Source organism: Triticum dicoccoides, chromosome 7A, assembly GCF_002162155.2.
Source record: "Triticum dicoccoides isolate Atlit2015 ecotype Zavitan chromosome 7A, WEW_v2.0, whole genome shotgun sequence".
Taxonomy (NCBI): Eukaryota; Viridiplantae; Streptophyta; class Magnoliopsida; order Poales; family Poaceae; genus Triticum; species Triticum dicoccoides.
This window is the reverse complement of record NC_041392.1, coordinates 665,720,062-665,737,250: the sequence shown is the minus strand read 5'-3', so window position 1 is coordinate 665,737,250 and position 17,189 is coordinate 665,720,062. Positions and strand designations below refer to the sequence as shown.

Here is a 17,189-nt window from a genome sequence, read left to right as displayed (position 1 = left end):
TAGCAATTATGAAGGACTAAATGATAGTTGAGTATGTGGACTTGTTTTTTAGCTTTGACATAGACTCTTTCCGATGCTATGATAAATTGCAATTGCTTCAATGACTGAGATTATAGTTTGTCGGAGCCCAATAAGGTTTATGATTTATACATTTGCATTGTGAATAGATCATCACTTGAACATAAGTAATCATATGACAAAATCTATATACGTTGCTGTTATGAGAATAATCATGATGCCTTCATGTCTGTATTTTATTTTTATCGACGCCTCTACCTCTAAACATGAGGACATATTTATTGTTATTGGCTTTTCGCTTGAGGACAAGCGAAGTCTAAGCTTGGGGGAGTTGATACGTCCATTTTGTATCATGCTTTTATATCAATATTTATTGCATTATGGGCTGTTATTTCACTTTATGTCATAATACTTATGGCTATTCTCTCTTATTTTACAAGGTTTACATGAAGAGGGAGAACGCCGGCAGCTGGAATTCTGGGCTGGAAAAGGAGCAAATATTATAGACATATTCTGCGCAACTCCAAAAGTCCTGAAACTCCACGGAACATCTTAAAATAAACAAAGAAAAATCCTTGCCAAAGATGAAGGCCAGGGGGGCCACACCCTGCTCACGAGGGTGGGGGGCGCCCCCCCCCTCCTAGGGCGCGCCCCCTACCTCATGGGCCCCTTGGTGGGTCTCCGATGTCCATCTTCTGCTATATGAAGTCTTTCGATGAGAAAAAAATTAGAAGCAACCTTTCGGGACGAGACTCCACCGCCACGAGGCAGAACCTTGGCGGAACCAATCTAGGGCTCCGGCAGAGCTGTTCTGCCGGGGACACTTCCCTCCGGGAGGGGGAAATCATCACCATCATCATCACCAACGCTCCTCTCATCGGGAGAGGGCAATCTCCATCAACATCTTCACCAGCACCATCCATCTCCAAACCCTAGTTCATCTCTTGTATCCAATTCTTGTCTCAAAGTCCGGGATTGGTGCTAGTAGGTTGCTAGTAATGTTGATTACTCCTTGTAGTTGATGCTAGTTGGTTTATTTGGTGGAAGATCATATGTTCAGATCCTATATGCATATTATTACCCCTCTGATTATGAACATGAATATGCTTTGTGAGTAATTACGTTTGTTCCTGAGGACAAGGGAGAAGTCTTGCTATTAGTAGTCATGTGAATTTGGTATTCTTTTGATATTTTGATAAGATGTATGTTGTCTAGCCTCTAGTGGTGTTATGTGAACGTCGACTACATAACACTTCACCATTATTTGGGCCTAGAGGAAGGCATTGGGAAGTAATAAGTAGATGATGGGTTGCTAGAGTGACAGAAGCTTAAACCCTAGTTTATGCGTTGCTTCGTAAGGGGCTGATTTGGATCCACATGTTTCATGCTATGGTTAGGTTTACCTTAATACTTTTGTTGTAGTTGCGGATGCTTGCAATAGAGGTTAATCATAAGTGGGATGCTTGTTCAAGTAAGAACAACACCCAAGCACCGGTCCACCCACATATCAAATTATCAAAGTATCAAACGCGAATCATATGAACATGATGAAAACTAGCTTGACGATATTCCCATGTGTCCTTGGGAGCGCTTTCATAGGATTTTGTTCTGGCTTGTCCTTTGCTACAAAAAGGATTGGGCCACCTTGCTGCACTTTATTTACTTTTGTTACTTGTTGCTTGTTACAATTTACCTTATCACAAAACTATCTGTTACCACTTATTTCAGTACTTGCAGAGAATACCTTGCTGAAAACCGCTTATCATTTCCTTCTGCTCCTCGTTGGGTTCGACACTCTTACTTATCGAAAGGACTACGATAGATCCCCTATACTTGTGGGTCATCAATGGTCAGGAAAGAAAGGTGTGTAGGTTGCTGAAATCTTTATATGGCCTGAAGCAAGCACCTAAGCAATGGCATGGTAAGTTTAATACAACTCTGACATCTGTTGGTTTCATTGTTAATGAGGCTGACAAATGTGTATACTATCGCCATGGTGGGGGCGAAGGAGTTATACTGTGCTTGTATGTTGATGACATACTGATATTCGGAACCAACCTCAAAGTCATTGAGGAGGTCAAGTCATTTCTGTCTCAGAACTTTGAGATGAAAGACCTTGGTGTGGCTGATGTTATCTTGAACATCAAGCTACTGAGAGATAATGAGGGTGGGATTACACTTCTGCAATCCCACTATGTTGAGAAGGTATTGAGTCATTTTGGATATTCGGACTGCACACCATCTCAAACACCATATGATCCTAGCGTGTTGATTCGAAAGTCCAAAGGCACGGCTATAGATCAATTGAGATACTCTCAAATCATTGGTTCATTGATGTACCTAGCGAGCACAACGAGGCCTGGCATCGCGTTTGCTATGAGCAAACTGAGCCGGTTTGTTTCCAAACCGGGTGATGTACATTGGCATGCTGTTGAAAGAGTTATGCGCTATCTGAAAGGTACTATGAACTATGGACTTCACTATATCGGATACCCGTCGGTACTTGAAGGGTATAGTGATGCAAATTGGATCTCTGATGCTGATGAGATGAAGGCCACAACTGGGTATATATTTACTCTTGGAGGTGGCGCTGTTTCCTGGAAGTCTTGCAAGCAAATGATGAGATCGACAATGGAAGCAGAATTAACAGCATTAGACACATCTGGTGTCGAAGCAGGATGGCTTCGAGATCTTTTGATGGACTTGTCATTGGTTGATAAACCGGTTCCGGCTATCCTTATGAACTGTGATAATCAGACTGTCATCACCAAGGTGAAAAGTTCAAAGGACAACATGAAGTCCAACAAACACATAAGAATGAGATTAAAAGCTGTCAGAAAATTAAGAAACTCCGGAGTGATAGCGTTGGAGTATGTCCATACTGCTAAGAATCTGGCAGATCCCTTTACGAAATGGCTATCATGTGTAGTGATAGATAATGCATCGAGGGAGATGGATATGAGACCCACATGAGTTGCCATGTTAGTAATCCAACCTATGTGATCGGAGATCCCCTGAATTAGGATCTAGGGAAACAAGTCAGTGGTGAACTGAGGAGAGTAACTATACTAACCCACTCCGTTGGAGATGCAATACTCTCGATACTGTATGGTAGGATGACTACTGTCTTAATGTGTTTCGAAGCTTATATAAGTAAGATGCTATCCTACAAAGCGATCTTTGGAGGAACACACCTATATGAGCCCGACTGCTGGTCACAATCTATGAGATTGGGGTGATCTCTAGTAAGCTCATGAATAGGCCAGGAGTGTGACTTATATGCTCCACCCGAGGGGTCAGCCTTCGGCAGCCCGGTATTAGTAAGACATGTGGTGAAACTTCTTTACGCCAAACTGACAATTCAAGGTATAGTCCATTGTTCAGTTGTGAAGGAGTGTAACTACTTGCTCTAGGTGAAGCTCAACCTTAACAGGTCTTCACTGAAACACTGGTATATCGAAACAGTAATTGGAACAGAGGACACAATGGGCCCTCGAGATCTGGTGGGGGATTGCTGAAATTTGAGATGGGCTCTAGGCCCATATAGCAATTTCTGAAAAATCTCTAAGGGCTCATGTGGGTTATATGGCACTAGGTGTAGTGGGAAGTTTAGTCCCACCCCGGAAGTGGAAGAGGAGTTGGACCTCCTTATAAGGGTTTCTCTTCTACATGCTATTGGAGCTTGAGAAGAGAAGAAGCCCTCGCGCACTCCTCCTCCGCCGCCCGCCTCGCCACGCCGCGGGTTGCGGGATTGAGCCGAGCCAAGTTCACACCTATGCGCTTATTTTTGCCAGTCACTAGCGGAGAGTTCTCTGACAGCTGGGCCACGATCTGAGACGTCGGATCGTGGGCTGTCACGGACTCGGACGTGGGTCGAGCCGATGTCTCTCCACGCGGTTGCGCCTATATAAGTGTGCGGTGTCTCCTAACCCTAGCCGCCACAAACAGATCACATCTGCTCCCACGCGCACGCCCACCGTCGTTCCTTTGCTACTGCTACAGCCGGTGACTCCATCCCGTCCGCCGCGTACACGGTCGACGGGAGAGCAGGTCTTCGAAACCACGCCCTTCTGGTTCCTGTACTAGGTGAGGGGCGAATAGGTTTTTGGGCAGCGATTACGCGATTGCTCGCTTCCGATCGTCTACTTCCTCTACGTCCGCGTCGCCTTCATCATCACCATGTCCACCGACGCCGAACGTGCCGCCGCCGAGAAAGTTGAAGCCGACAAGAAGGCCGCCGAGGACGCCGCTGCTGCCACCAAAGCCGCGGCCTCTCCATGGCCTACTGGAGGGTATAACTCGTTTATCCCGCTCCTACTGTTTTCTGTTTTAGCCATGTTATTGTTATACATAGATCTTTCTGCAATTAGCGTAGTATATGCTAGCTTGACCGAATATCAGTATGCGTTTATTTATGTCAATGCCATGCTAGTAATTTATTCGTGGATTAATTTAATCGAGAAATTGCCTATTTACTCAACATCTGGTCAATGGGGAACCGGCCGAATATCTATGTGAAACAACTGAGCCGAACGCGAAGCAGTGGATATTCTCCATGTTGGACTCGGTATCGCATGCAACACTTACCCGGTTGGCAGTGACACTATGGGTGATTTGATGGGCGAGGAGGAAGGCAATATATGATGAAATCTTTCAAAGCCCCTAGACCACTCACCAGTTCATCACACGTTTGATTTCCGAGCTTGAGATGTTACCAACCAACGCAAAGATAACACGAGGTGTGCAAATTCCAGCAAGGGTCAGACCAAAGGCTCCTCCGCCAGGTTTCTCGAAGGTCCATGTAGATGCTGCAGTATCAAGGGCTCATAACAAAGGAGCTGCCGCGACTGTTTGTCGAGATGACATGGGAAATTATGTTGGTAGTTCGGCGCTGGTGATAGAAGGGATAACCGATGAAGCAACTTTGGAGGCTATAGCGTGACCCAAAGGACTTGCTCTTGCAGAAGATTTGATGATCCACAATTTTATAATTGCATCGGACTCCAAGCAACGACATGGACAAAGCTAGCTGTGGAGGATACAATGCAATCATTAGCTTTTAATGTTTCCTTTACTTTCAAGGCAGAGCAACTAATCGCGACGCCGATAGGTTAGCCAAGTTTTCACATTCGCTGGATCGGAATCTATACACCTGGTTGATTCAACCTCATGATCCTTTTTTATTCCATTACACGTGGATTTCGATCCATAAAGGTTGGTTTATAACCCCTAAAAAAATTACTCTGTACAATATACTGCTACTCCAGTACATATGCTCTGTCCCTTGTTGTGTTGTCAGGCAGACGCGCAGGCAGGTCCGCCTTTACCTTGCCGCCGGCCACCATCTCATTCTCGGTCTCCATTGCGCCGCTGTCCTCCAAGAACTCTCTCTTGTACCTGTACCGCATGGCCACCCACACGAAGAGCGCCATGTTGGCCACGGTGAGGAGCAGCAGGAACGCGTAGTAGTAGTCGAGGTGCGAGTCATTGAGGTTGTCGCCGATCCAGCTCCCCCCGGTAGTGGTGGCGGTGGCCCGGTCGACGAGCGTCACGAGCAGGCTGTTGAGGAAGTTCCCAACGCCGAGCCCGCTGGTGAAGAAGGTGGTGCCGAGGCTCCGCATCCCCTCCGGCGACTGGTCGTAGAAGAACTCGAGGATGCCCACGGAGTTGAACACGTCGCCGACGCCCAGCAGCACGTACTGCGGCAGCATCCAGAAGACGCTCATCGGCACCGTGTCGTGGGGGCCGCGGGCGGCGCGCTCCCGGATCACGCGCATGCGCCGGACCTCCACCAGGCAGGCGCAGGCCACGACGAGCACCTGCAGCGCGCAGCCGACGCCGAGGCGCTGCAGGAGGGTGATGCCGCGCGGGTTGCCCGTGCGCCGCCGGGCCAGCGGCACCAGCACGCGGTCGTAGATCGGGATCGAGATGAGCATGGAGATGGTGACGAAGCTGCCGAGGGACGCGGCCGGGATGCGCACGCCGCCGACGGAGCGGTCCAGCGTCGTCCCTTGCTTCACGAACAGGGTGTTCACCTGCGCCCAGATGGTGCATGGCACCAGGGTAACCAGCCACACCACGATCATGCCGGCGATCAGCTTCACCTCCTCGACCTCGGTCACCGTGCACGCCTCACGCTCACGGATCGCCGCCTTGTCCAAGAACCTGAAGTTACCCTCCGTGTGGAGCAGAAGCCGCTTCCCGGCCGCGGCGTACCACGCCTTGTCATGCTCGTGCAGCTCGCCGGTGAGCGGGCATCCCCGGTTCGCGTACGCCGCCCTGAGCACCCTGCCGATCAGCCTCGCCGGGCCGGCCGCCGTGCTCCGCGTGACCGGCTTGTGCCGGTAGAACGGCGTGCCCACGTAGAAGAGCACGAGGGACAGGGCGAGGCCGACCGTGGGGATCGTGTACCCGACGCCCCAGCCGACCTCCTCCTGCACGTAGACGAGGACGAGCACGGCGACGAGGCCGCCGGCGAAGGAGCTGAACAGCCACCAGTTGAAGAAGGAGGCCTTGACCTCGCGCTCCCGGGCGTCCAAGTCGTCGAACTGGTCTGCGCCGAACGTCGAGATGTTGGGCTTGGTCCCGCCCGCGCCGACGGCCATGGTGTAGAGCGCCGCGTACAGGAAGGCGACCTGCTGCCGCGTCGCCGGGGCGCAGTCGCCGCCCGCCGTGCACTGCGGGTGCAGCGGCTTCAGGGAGACGGCCAGGGTTATCAGAACCATGCCCTGCAACAACATGAATCATCCGACATTTACTAACCACAAAATTTTCCCTTTTCCTCATACTCTTTGAAAAAAAAATGGTGAAATTTTGCTTGTTTTTTTACTGCATGTTGAATCTTCCATTTTGAATCACAAGCGGAACACTTTAGCTACATTTCAGTCAGCTGACTTTTTATTTTCTGGTCAGTCAATTTTCTGTTCGTTGGATCATGCTACGAGATCTGTGCTGGTTTCATTTTTTTCTGTTTAATTCTGTTGTTGGGCTGGGCTGCAAGGAATCGATTGGCGCATTGTTTTGCTTAGTCAAATCGGTACCGGCCGACTTCTTTGTCTTGGTTGCCCCCGTTTAATTCTAGGCAACATACTTTCTTTTTCCTTTTTTATTTCCTTTATTGGTTATAATTTTTTTAGGGGGGGTGGGGGTTGGCTGGGTGTAATTATATACACAAAAATACTATATAATATGTGCCAAAATTTCATGATTATATGATTATTTTTGCATATTACGAGAAAATGCAATTTCGGTGTAAAGTTGTGTGTAAGTTTTTGTTATTTTTTTCTTCTTAAAGAAAATACTAACACCACTAATTCATTATTTTCCAAAAAAAAAAGTCTTTACTTCATTTTCATTCTACTTTAAGGTTAATACCAATGGCACAATTCATTTGTTCTCAGATTTTGTTTTTGCAAAAATTCTACATTTATATGATTATTCTTGCATATTGTAAAGAAGCACAATTTTTATGTATATTTCATGCAAATTTTGTCATTGTTTGTTTTAGATTCTTTTTCTCATTTTTTTTGTTCTTAAATGGTAATACCAATGTTGATCATTCATTCTTCCTTCGGAAATTTAATTCTTTCTTTTATGGGTATTTTTGCTTCATTTTTTATTTATGTTTTTTTATTTCTATGCATTTACCTTTTTCCTTTTTTTCTTTCCTTTATTGTTTTTTTTTGTAGGTTTTTGGCTGAGTGTAATTATATACAAAAAATATTATATAATATGTGCCAAAATTTCATGATTATATGATTATTTTTACATATTACGATAATGTGCAAAGTTGTGTGTAAGTTTTTTTAATCCTCTTCTTAAAGGAAATACATTATTTTAGTTACACTGTGTAAATTATAGTAGAATGCAAAAAATGCAAACTATGGACGACGGTTTGGTGTAGAAGGATTGTTGTGCATCGTTCACAGTCGCACGTCGCATGTAGCTGCTGGGATCGTAGAAAAGTGATGGTGACAACCCATGATTGGTGTCGATAGTGGTGCAACTCGAGTATCCGGTCTCGAGCTCTAGGATGAAGGTCTAGGTCTGACCTGAGTTGGTTAAACCTGGCAATGGCGATATTTTTACGTCGTTACCTTGTTAAAGTCATTGCTCGGATATGATCAGACTGGTTCTTCAAGGTGAAAACTTATATTTTGACTTTGGGTGGCTAGATCCTGAAAGCGTTGTTGTTGAAGAACCTCGGCGTCTTTGTGGTGTTATGAGATGGTCTGTACGGATAAGGCCATTATTGTAGCTTGCCAATCACGAATCTGATCGCTTTGAGTTTTATTTTTTCTCATCTACGCTTAGCTTTGGTCTTAATGACTTTCTTAATGCCCATTTTAAGCCAATAAAATTCACCGTTTTGTCCAAAAAAATATTACTATTATTAATGTTTGTACTAAGATATACTATGAATACTACCAGTTCCGTCTCAAAATCTAAGACATTTTCATAGTGTAGTTCTTAGCATTATTGTCATGGACGGTGACACATGTGAAGGGTTTTCCAGCCGTACTATAAATCTTGGTTCTGGATTGGCATGGACATGATAGCCTTTTTGCCATGCTTTGGGTACAGCGATCGGCATACGCCTTGTGTGATGGACGCCGGTGGGGCCGCCGTACGTGTAGCGCAGAAACAGGACAAGCAAAGCAGAGTAGGACTAAGCTTTCGCCCACGCCTCCCAGCCGAAAGATTCCGAAATCCAAATGCGTTTTTCTTCTCCGGTCGTAATCCTAACCGTCATGACAAAACACTAGTCCTGGTTGGTCGGCCTGAGCTGACAACGATTGTCCGTAAGAATCTTCTACTGCCGGCGTCGGGCTCTGACTGACTTGTCTCTCCGGCGAGTTTCAGACATGGTGTGGTTCTCGAATAGCCGCCGCTAGCGTCGTAATTTCTGGTACGTTTTCTACTGCAGTGCCTTGTTCGAGTCATCACTCATCAGAGTTACTAGTTTACTACTACTACTGATGTGCTGTGAGTGAAACCATGTCTGAGGATGAGCTCTCAGTGTCAATGATGCGTTGTGGCTTGTGAAACATACTGGATTGCGGATCAAATTGGGCTCCACTGGACTGAAGATCAATCGGGGAGATGGTACTGACCGAGAGGTAGACGAGGGAGGAGACGGTGAAGGTCCAGAAGCGGCCGAGGAAGGCGTCGGCGACGTAGGCTCCGGCGATGGGCGTCATCCACACCGTGCCCGTCCAGTTGTTGACGCTGCGCACCGACGGCACCGTCTCCTGCCGCATCTGCGTCGTCAGGTACACCACCAGGTTCGACGCCACCCCGTAGAACGCCATCCGCTCGAACGCCTCGTACCCTGCGTCCATCCATATATATGCGCGCGGCGCGGGTTCATCAGAAGGAGAGTCGGACTAGATCGATCCATGGCGGGCGGAGCCTGGTACTGTACTGACCACTCACCGACTAGGAAGGAGCAGGCCTTCCAGCGGCCGGTCCGGGCGGCGACGACCGGCCGGCCGCGGAGGTCGACGGAGCCGTCCTTTGTGAACTCCGGCTTGAGCTCCTCCATCGATGGCCGATCGGACGATGTATGCTGTAGGCTCTAGTGCGTGCCTCGTGGTGTGTCGAAATGGGCTTGGCTGGAGCAAAATGATTAGAGTTTTTATGGAGTGGCGGATGGCTACTTGCTTCACCTCCGCCTTTGGCACGTGTCGTTATCAGGAAAATGCTAAACTTACGGGAGATTACCTCCACAATTGGATCCCTCAAAAACTATCTATGCATCGGCGGCCGTGTCACGAAATTGCCATCCAACTAGCCCCTTTATGGGACACCTCAAATCCAATCTACACATGAAAGAGATATGAAGAGGCTCGGACGTGCCCAATATGTAAGACTGACAGCCGGGACCCATGCAAAAAGCCATGTGTCCATCGGGCGCCTCCTCCAATTCGGTGAGGACGTATTCATGAAGCAGCTCTGGTGCGCCGCCTGAGAGGTCAAACACAGTTATTTAAGCCGGACAGTGAGGCAACCCTAGCCTCGTCGCCATTCTCCTCCTCTCGCTTCCGTCCACGCCGCCGCTGCTCCCTCCTCTTCCTCTCCCACTTCCAATTTGAGCTCGTCTTCTGCCAGCCGCCGCGGTCCGCTCCAAGGTGACGTACTACAAGCTGCTGACTCTGGAGCGTCGGGCGGAGATCCATGCGAAGATGCGCGTTATTGAGGCACACTGCACCATGCTATGGTCGGCCTGCCTCCAAACTCCCAGGAGGAGGAGGCAGACAAGGAGATGGAAGAGGTGGAGGTGTCAGAGGAGGAGCCTACGTCGGACGAGGAGGTGGCGTCAATGATGGAGCAGGCCGAATTCAGCAATGGGGGAAGTGTTGATGGAGTTCGAGCTCGCCCAAGCGAAGGAGGCGATGGAGCAGCAGGCCATCCTCGAGTCCATCCAATCTGAGGCGACGGTGGCGACGAACTGCCACTTCATCCACGAGGCGAAGGCGGACGTGAAGCGTGAGCAGCTTTTTGCGGACGAGAAGGACGAGGATGAGGAGTCAGCATTTCGCCCGGCTGTCAATGACGACAAGGCCGGCGGTTCCGGCAAGGAGGTCATCGACATATGTGATGACAAGTAACTAGTTTGCTAGTTTATTTTATATAGGTGGATCAAATGGATGTCGCTGAAAATGAGGATTTGAAATGAAGAATGTGGTTAGAATGTGTGAGAAATGAGGGGTGATCAGGCTTGTCCGTCGTACGCATCCGCGGACATTTAGAAGCTCACTTTTTCTAAGTACGGTTGTAAATGCTCTTATCAGGTGGATATATAAAAGTTATTCTTCATCCGAGGTAATCTTATAATCACTTCCTAAATAAATTACGTTTAGAATATAAATAATTGCATGCATATTGATTCAATATGTAAAATTTGGTATAAAAAAGCAAAAATATAGGTTATAAGACCAGAAAAATCACATTTTATGTATGTTTTACATTATGTTTTTACATTCGTAATTTTACGTAATATAAAATATTTTTTACGGCGAGTACATATTTTCTTATGTTCTCTTTTTATGTACAAAATAAGACAAAATTTACGAAACGCAAAAATACGGTGCCTTGATGTCAAAATGGAGAGGGGGTGAAGAATAATTATTCCTCACCCAGGGTGACGAATAGCGCCAAATGCACAGGTGCTGAATAAGCCATTGGGTAGAGGGAGACGGTCTGACCTAAGAAACTGATAGTTGGTAATCAACCCGCACTCCATATGTCATGTTCTCACTCTCCCATCAATAATTGTGTCAAATGTTTTTGAACCAATTGTTTCAAAATTGTTTTCACTGGCATCTTTGTATTTATGAGAACTGTAAAACAAGATCAATGTAGTACTCCCTCCGTCCTAAAATTCTTGTCTTAAATTTGTATACATACGGATGTATATTATTATTATGCTTTTTGAAACATGACTACAAACATCTGCCTTCCCTCCCCAGACATGTACGTGCTTATGACCAGTACATCAAGTTTTGAGTAAAGTTTAAAACAAGAAAAAAAATCAAAAATACTCAGCAATGATTTTGTTTCAAATATCTCATCAAGACAAAGATGACAGTCAAAACGGATCCATAATCGAACATTCAATTCAATATATTACTCCCTCCATCCCATAATGTAAACTTTTTTGACACTACACGTCAAAAAATGTCTTACATTATGGGACGGAGGGAGTACATTTTATGTTTTAGCCAAAATATTAAGAATACAGGTTTGCTAGTGGGAGTGAACGATGTGAAGTATGGGTTGATTTTATAAAGTGAAGGGTTATCTCTGCAAAAATGATACAGTCTAAGGGCATCTCCAAAGCGGTAAGTGTCGTGGTTCTAAGTCTGGCAGTAATGTAGGGGGGTAAGTATGGAGAGGCAAGATCTTAGCTATGGAGAAGTTGTAAGCACACGAGGTTTACGAGTTCAGGCCCTTCTCGGAGGAAGTAATAGCCCTACGTCTCGGAGCCCGGAGGCGGTTGACTGGATTATGCGTGTATGAATTACAGGGGTGCGAACCCTTTACACTGAGGAGGGGGGTGGCTTATATAGAGTTCGCCGGACCCCTCCGGCCCTCAGTTGTGCAGGGTTTTAAATACATTAAGGTCGGGCGTTACTGGTAACGCCCCTAATGAAGTGTTATGATGACCATAAAAGCTACTTAATAACTGACTGTTAGCGTGCGGAGTGCCTTTAGGTCTCCTAGCTGTCAAGTGGTTTGGTATTGATCGAGTGATTGCTTCTTGGTCGAGTGTCTTCGAGTCTGTCGAGTGGAACACCTCCAAGTCGATTGGAAGGTGATTTCTTCTTGAGATGTCCTTGGGTAGGGCAGCTGGGACAGGTCCATGACCCTACCCTAGGTACATAGCTTCATCATTAGCCCCCGAATGGATCGAGATTTGAGTGGGAAAGGGGTTGAGCACTTCTCCGACTCATTTTTCATGTCATGAGCATATCTTGTTTCGGATCAATGAACCTGAGTGATGACAGCAACTTCCTTTTCAGTCGCCTTGATCCATTCTTAGTTTGTTGTCGAGTGAGTTTCTTTACTTGAAAGGCTCCGAGTGATGGTGTGGAGGAGATCTTCGGTCTGACAAGTTGTTCTGCTGCCCGCAGATTTCGCGGGATCCGAATTTTGGGAAGCGCGCGGGACGGGGGAGGTCGTAGTAATCAGATGGGATAGGGCGGAGCCGCCTCGATCCCCGTGCCACCTTTTTCGCCCTGTATCGCGCGCGCGATTGTTACGGGATTTGACAGGACCACCCGGGCCTACCAGTCAGCCACTCGGAAGCGGCCTCATATAAGGCGTCGGACCGGGGTCTCTTGAACAGTGTGTCTCCATTATCTCTTCTCCTCTTCAGGCTCCTTCGTCGCGCTCGCGCTCGCTCTCGCCCCAGCGCCACTGCTCCGTACGCGTCTCGCCGGCGATGATGGGGAAGGAGAAGACGGCGGCTCTGGAGCGGGCAAAGAAGGCGACGGAAAAGGCGAAGGGGAAGGCGATCAGTCGGGGTGGATCTTCCTCGCGAACCGGCCTGCCGAAGGGCTGGATCCAGGGCGACTGGATCCGCTCGACGATCACCCAAGAGGACCTCGACGACCTAGCCGAAGGAGGGCTGATCCCCCATGAATCAGCGCGGCTTCCGGGGAAGGAATCCGAGCCGCAACCTCGGGAGGGTGAGCGCGTTCTCCTTGCCACCCACGTCGACCGTGGATTTTCCTTGCCTCCTCACCCTTTCTTTCGGGGATTTCTGAACTTCTTTGGGGCACAACTCCACCACTTCACTCCCAACACAATCGTTTATCTCGCTGCTTTCGTTTCTTTGTGTGAGAATTTCCTGGGTTGTCGGCCTCACTAGGGTCTTTTCAAGAACATTTTCACTTGTCGCTCTCAGACGGTGAAAAAGGCCAATCCGAGTGACGAGAGAACTCAAGTGATTCAGATGTGTGGGGGTCTTGGTGTTCAGATGAGAGGGAAAAGTTCCTTTCCGGCCATGATTCTTTCCGACTCGGTTCGCGGATGGCAGTCGACCTGGTTTTACTGCAAGGACCAGTCGACGCCAGGGAAGTCGACTGGCCTCCCTCCTTTTACCATGGACCGAGTGAGGAAACCCTCCTCTTTGAAGGTGCTCCCGAAGGAGAAGGCGGAGGTGAGGGTGCTGGTCGAGCGAGTGGTCCAGCTTATCCGTGACGGGGTCACCGGTATGGATCTCTTGGAGGTCTTCATCCAGCGGCGCATCCAGCCTCTTCAAGCTCAAGACCATCCGATGTGTATGTATTCGGGTCTTGACGACTCCACTCGGATTCACCCGGAGGAGGTCGATGACGACACACTGGAGAAGTGGTTGTCGGGCATGACCGAAAACAAGGACAACCCCAGGGGAGCCAGGAGAGTTCCTCCATTCGACCAGTCCCATGTACCAGAGAAGGTCCGATTCCGAGCTTTTGATTGTAATCTGAATTCACTCGCGCAGCTGTCTATACCGCGTCGACTGACTTTATTCTTCCTGCTTTCTTTCAGGCCCTTATCGAAATGTATTCAATGCCCAATGGAGAGCAAGAGCAAGATCTGGAAGGAGAGGCGAGCGGCGGCGACAGTGGCGAATGGACTTCTGACGGTGAAGGGGACGGAGAAAGCGACAACTCAAGTGATGAATAAGAAGTCGAGTCGCCTCCTCGCAGGGAGAGGCGATCCAAGCTTGACCAAGAACGACCGAGCGCCGGCGAAAAGGCGACTGCCCAGGCTGGTCAGTCTTCAAAGCGTCCTCGGATCTCTTCACCAACCCCGACCGAAAAAGCGCCAAAGCATCCCAAAGTTGCAGAGCCGAAGACTCGGAAGACGTTGCTGAAGATTAAGATTGACATCCCCGTCGCTTCTGCGTGAGTGTCTCCCTTTTTATTCACTCGACGCCCCGTGCCGTTTGTTTTTCTTGTTTTAACCAGACGAACTTTGGAACTGGCAGCGCTGCTACTTCCAGGACCTCAGCTTACAGGGACGAGGATGAGGTAATGGAGGATGTGGTCACTTCCAATCTGGGTATGATTTCTGCCATTCTGTCTTTATTTGGTTGACTCAACTGCAATGTGCACCATTGGGTGATGTGATTTTGGCGATTGAACTTTGCACAGCTCCCAACATTATCAACCTCCCCGATGATGATGAAGAGTCCGAGAGGCCTTTGACGAGGCAGAATAGGCAAGCTCCTGCAAGCAAGGTGCCACAGTCGACGCCGAGGGCGGAACCAGTCGTTCAGGACACTGGCGACGCCAATCGGGGTTCTTTTACCTTCGTCGTGCCACTGTCGAGTGCCTTGCCTTCTTCGTCGACTGCTCAGGCCCCTGTTGACCCACCTTCAGTTTTTGCGACCCATCATGTCCCAGAGGACAAAATGAATGCTGCCAAGGAAGCCATACGCCAGGCGGGCATCATGATGGAGAAGATGAAGACGGTGCGGGACGCCAGTCAGGCCGCCTACGACGCCAGCTCGGCTCTCCAAAGCAACGTTCAGGTTAGTTGGTCACCGCTTGTTCTGTTAGGACATGCTATCTGAAGACTCTTTCTAAAAATCTTTGCATTTGTACACCCACTGGGTGCGTCGATTGAATTTTTGAACTAGTAGGGGCACGCTGAGTGCACCCACTGGGTGTAGCCCCCGAGACTACGGTGGACTGCTGGCAGTCGACTGTAGTCTTTGTATTTTGTCGAGTGTAAACCGAACTGGTAGTTTGTCTCTTCCACTCGATCTGGTCGAGTGGGATCAGAACCGGTGGGGGCACGCCAAGTGCACCCACTGGGTGTAGTCCCCGAGACCGCGGTCGACTGTGGTCTGAGTTCTTCTTTCTCTCCCCCTTTTTTTTACTCCCTGCACTCGACTCCGACGGGCCGGTTGAGTGGGATCAGAACCGGTGGGGGCACGCAAAGTGCACCCACTAGGTGTAGTCCCCGAGACTATGGTGGACTGCGGGCAGTCGACCGTAGTCTTAGTACTTATTGTCTTTGTCGTTTTTCGCTGTAAAATAACTTCTCCTCTTTGATTTCAGAAATCTTGTGATCTTGGAGCTCGCTTCGCTGACTTGGAGAAACAGCAGATCCAACTGAACCTTGACTTGGAGCTGGCCAAGACAGAGCTGCAAAAGGCCAAGGACAGCGCCAATGGTAAGACGAGTTTGTCGACTGGTTTGTCTTAGGCTTGAGTACCCTTCTGCTCTTTCTGAATCAAGCGTCATTTCTTTGCAGAAAAACTGAAAGAAGCTCTGGCGAAGAAGGATCAGGATTTGGCTGCTGCTCGAAAGGAAGCTGACGACAGAACCGCTCTGGCTGAACAAAAACTGGCTTCGGTCGGCCAGTTGGAAGAAGAGAATACCAAGATGAAATCTGCTCTGAACGAAGCCAACAAGGAGTGCACGCGCTTGAAGAAGGACAATCTCAACCTGTACGAGAAGATGGAAGGCATCGCTCATAGGAGGGACGATCTGGAGAGCTATCTGAGGAGCCTTGCCAAGAAGTTGTTCATCAAGCTTGAAGGTGCACATTGTGTTCCGGCTGATTTTTTTTGTGTTGACTCAGCGTACGAAAATTGACTTATCCTTGGATCGTGAATGCAGAGTTTTGCCACAACTTCGAGGAGGAGACTGCGCGGATTGAGCCAGGTTTGGACCCAATCAATTCTCCCGTGAAAGATCAAACTGCCATGAATCTGCTCCGACTGGAATCCCGCATCGACGGTGTTGTGGACTACTTGGCTCGACTAAAGGTCGCCACGTCACGGATCGACCCGGCACTTTGGCCAGAGGACACGCTCTAGAATGATCTTGAGTCCCTGATGACTCGACTTAACGAGATCCCTGACCGAGTGCAGGAGTGGAAGAAATCTTCTGCCCGGTGTGGTGCTGATGTGGCTCTGTCTTTGGTTCGTGTCCATTGCAAGGAGGTGCGACAAGATAAGCTGGCAGCAATCAAGGTCGCCAACACCTAGAAGCATTACTTCCGATCTTTTATGGAGACTTTCATCGTTGCAGCCACTCGGATCGCCGACAGCGTCGACCTAGACGAGTTCATCGAGCCTGCTAGTCCTCCTCCCGCGGAGTGAACAAACTTTTATGCCTCACCTTAAATTTGCCTCGGAATGCCGAGTGGTTTTTGTAACCGTTAAACTCTTTCGGGCTGAATGCCCGAGCACTTCGATCTGTGGTCCGGAACCTTTAGGATTTATCTGAACTTGGTTTATCGTTGAATATCTTCATGAATCCCCCGTCGAGTGGAACTCGTTCTTCATTCGAGACAAGTTTTGTATTTGTGGCGCAGCTCCGAAGGAGAAGGTAGCAGTCGACCTGCACCTCGTCGTCCTTGCGGGTCGGCGATGGAGCGCGCATTGTATTTGTGGTGAAGCTCCCAAGGAGAAGGTGGCAGTAGACCTGCACCTCGTCGTCCTTGCGGAGTGGGATAGAGCGCACGTTGTACTTGTGGCGAAGCTCCCAAGGAGAAGGTGGCAGTCGACCTGCACCTCGTCGTCCTTGAGGATTGAGATGTGTTTCGTACTTAGGCGAGTACTGGACTGCAGCTAAGCCCCCGAGCGGGAGGGTCGCTCACCACTCGGTAGGATTTTCAAATACTTAGGCGAGTACTGGACTGCAGCTAAGCCCCCGAGCGGGAGG

General features: G+C 48.8%; 1 protein-coding gene across 1 annotated transcript; it reads right to left on the bottom strand.

The window, feature by feature from the left end:
• Positions 1-5,127: 5,127 nt before the first annotated feature.
• Positions 5,128-9,621, bottom strand: LOC119332489 (protein NRT1/ PTR FAMILY 5.1-like). Its single transcript, XM_037605668.1, has 3 exons — positions 9,454-9,621; positions 9,132-9,349; positions 5,128-6,746 (listed from the first exon to the last, which is right to left on the bottom strand). Exons 1-3 carry the CDS (start codon positions 9,560-9,562, stop codon positions 5,277-5,279), a joined length of 1,797 nt encoding a protein of 598 aa, XP_037461565.1. The 5' UTR covers positions 9,563-9,621; the 3' UTR covers positions 5,128-5,276.
• Positions 9,622-17,189: the final 7,568 nt, after the last annotated feature.

What these genes read in the sequence shown, in the direction of transcription:
- LOC119332489 (XM_037605668.1), bottom strand. Translation starts at nt 9,562, where the DNA reads ATGGAGGAGCTCAAGCCGGAGTTCACAAAGGACGGCTCCGTCGACCTC. An exon ending in GGCCTGCTCCTTCCTAGTCG is followed by an intron (nt 9,350 to 9,453) that starts GTGAGTGGTCAG and finishes GGATGGACGCAG; the next exon opens with GGTACGAGGCGTTCGAGCGG. An exon ending in CCTCCCTCGTCTACCTCTCG is followed by an intron (nt 6,747 to 9,131) that starts GTCAGTACCATC and finishes ATGTTGTTGCAG; the next exon opens with GGCATGGTTCTGATAACCCT.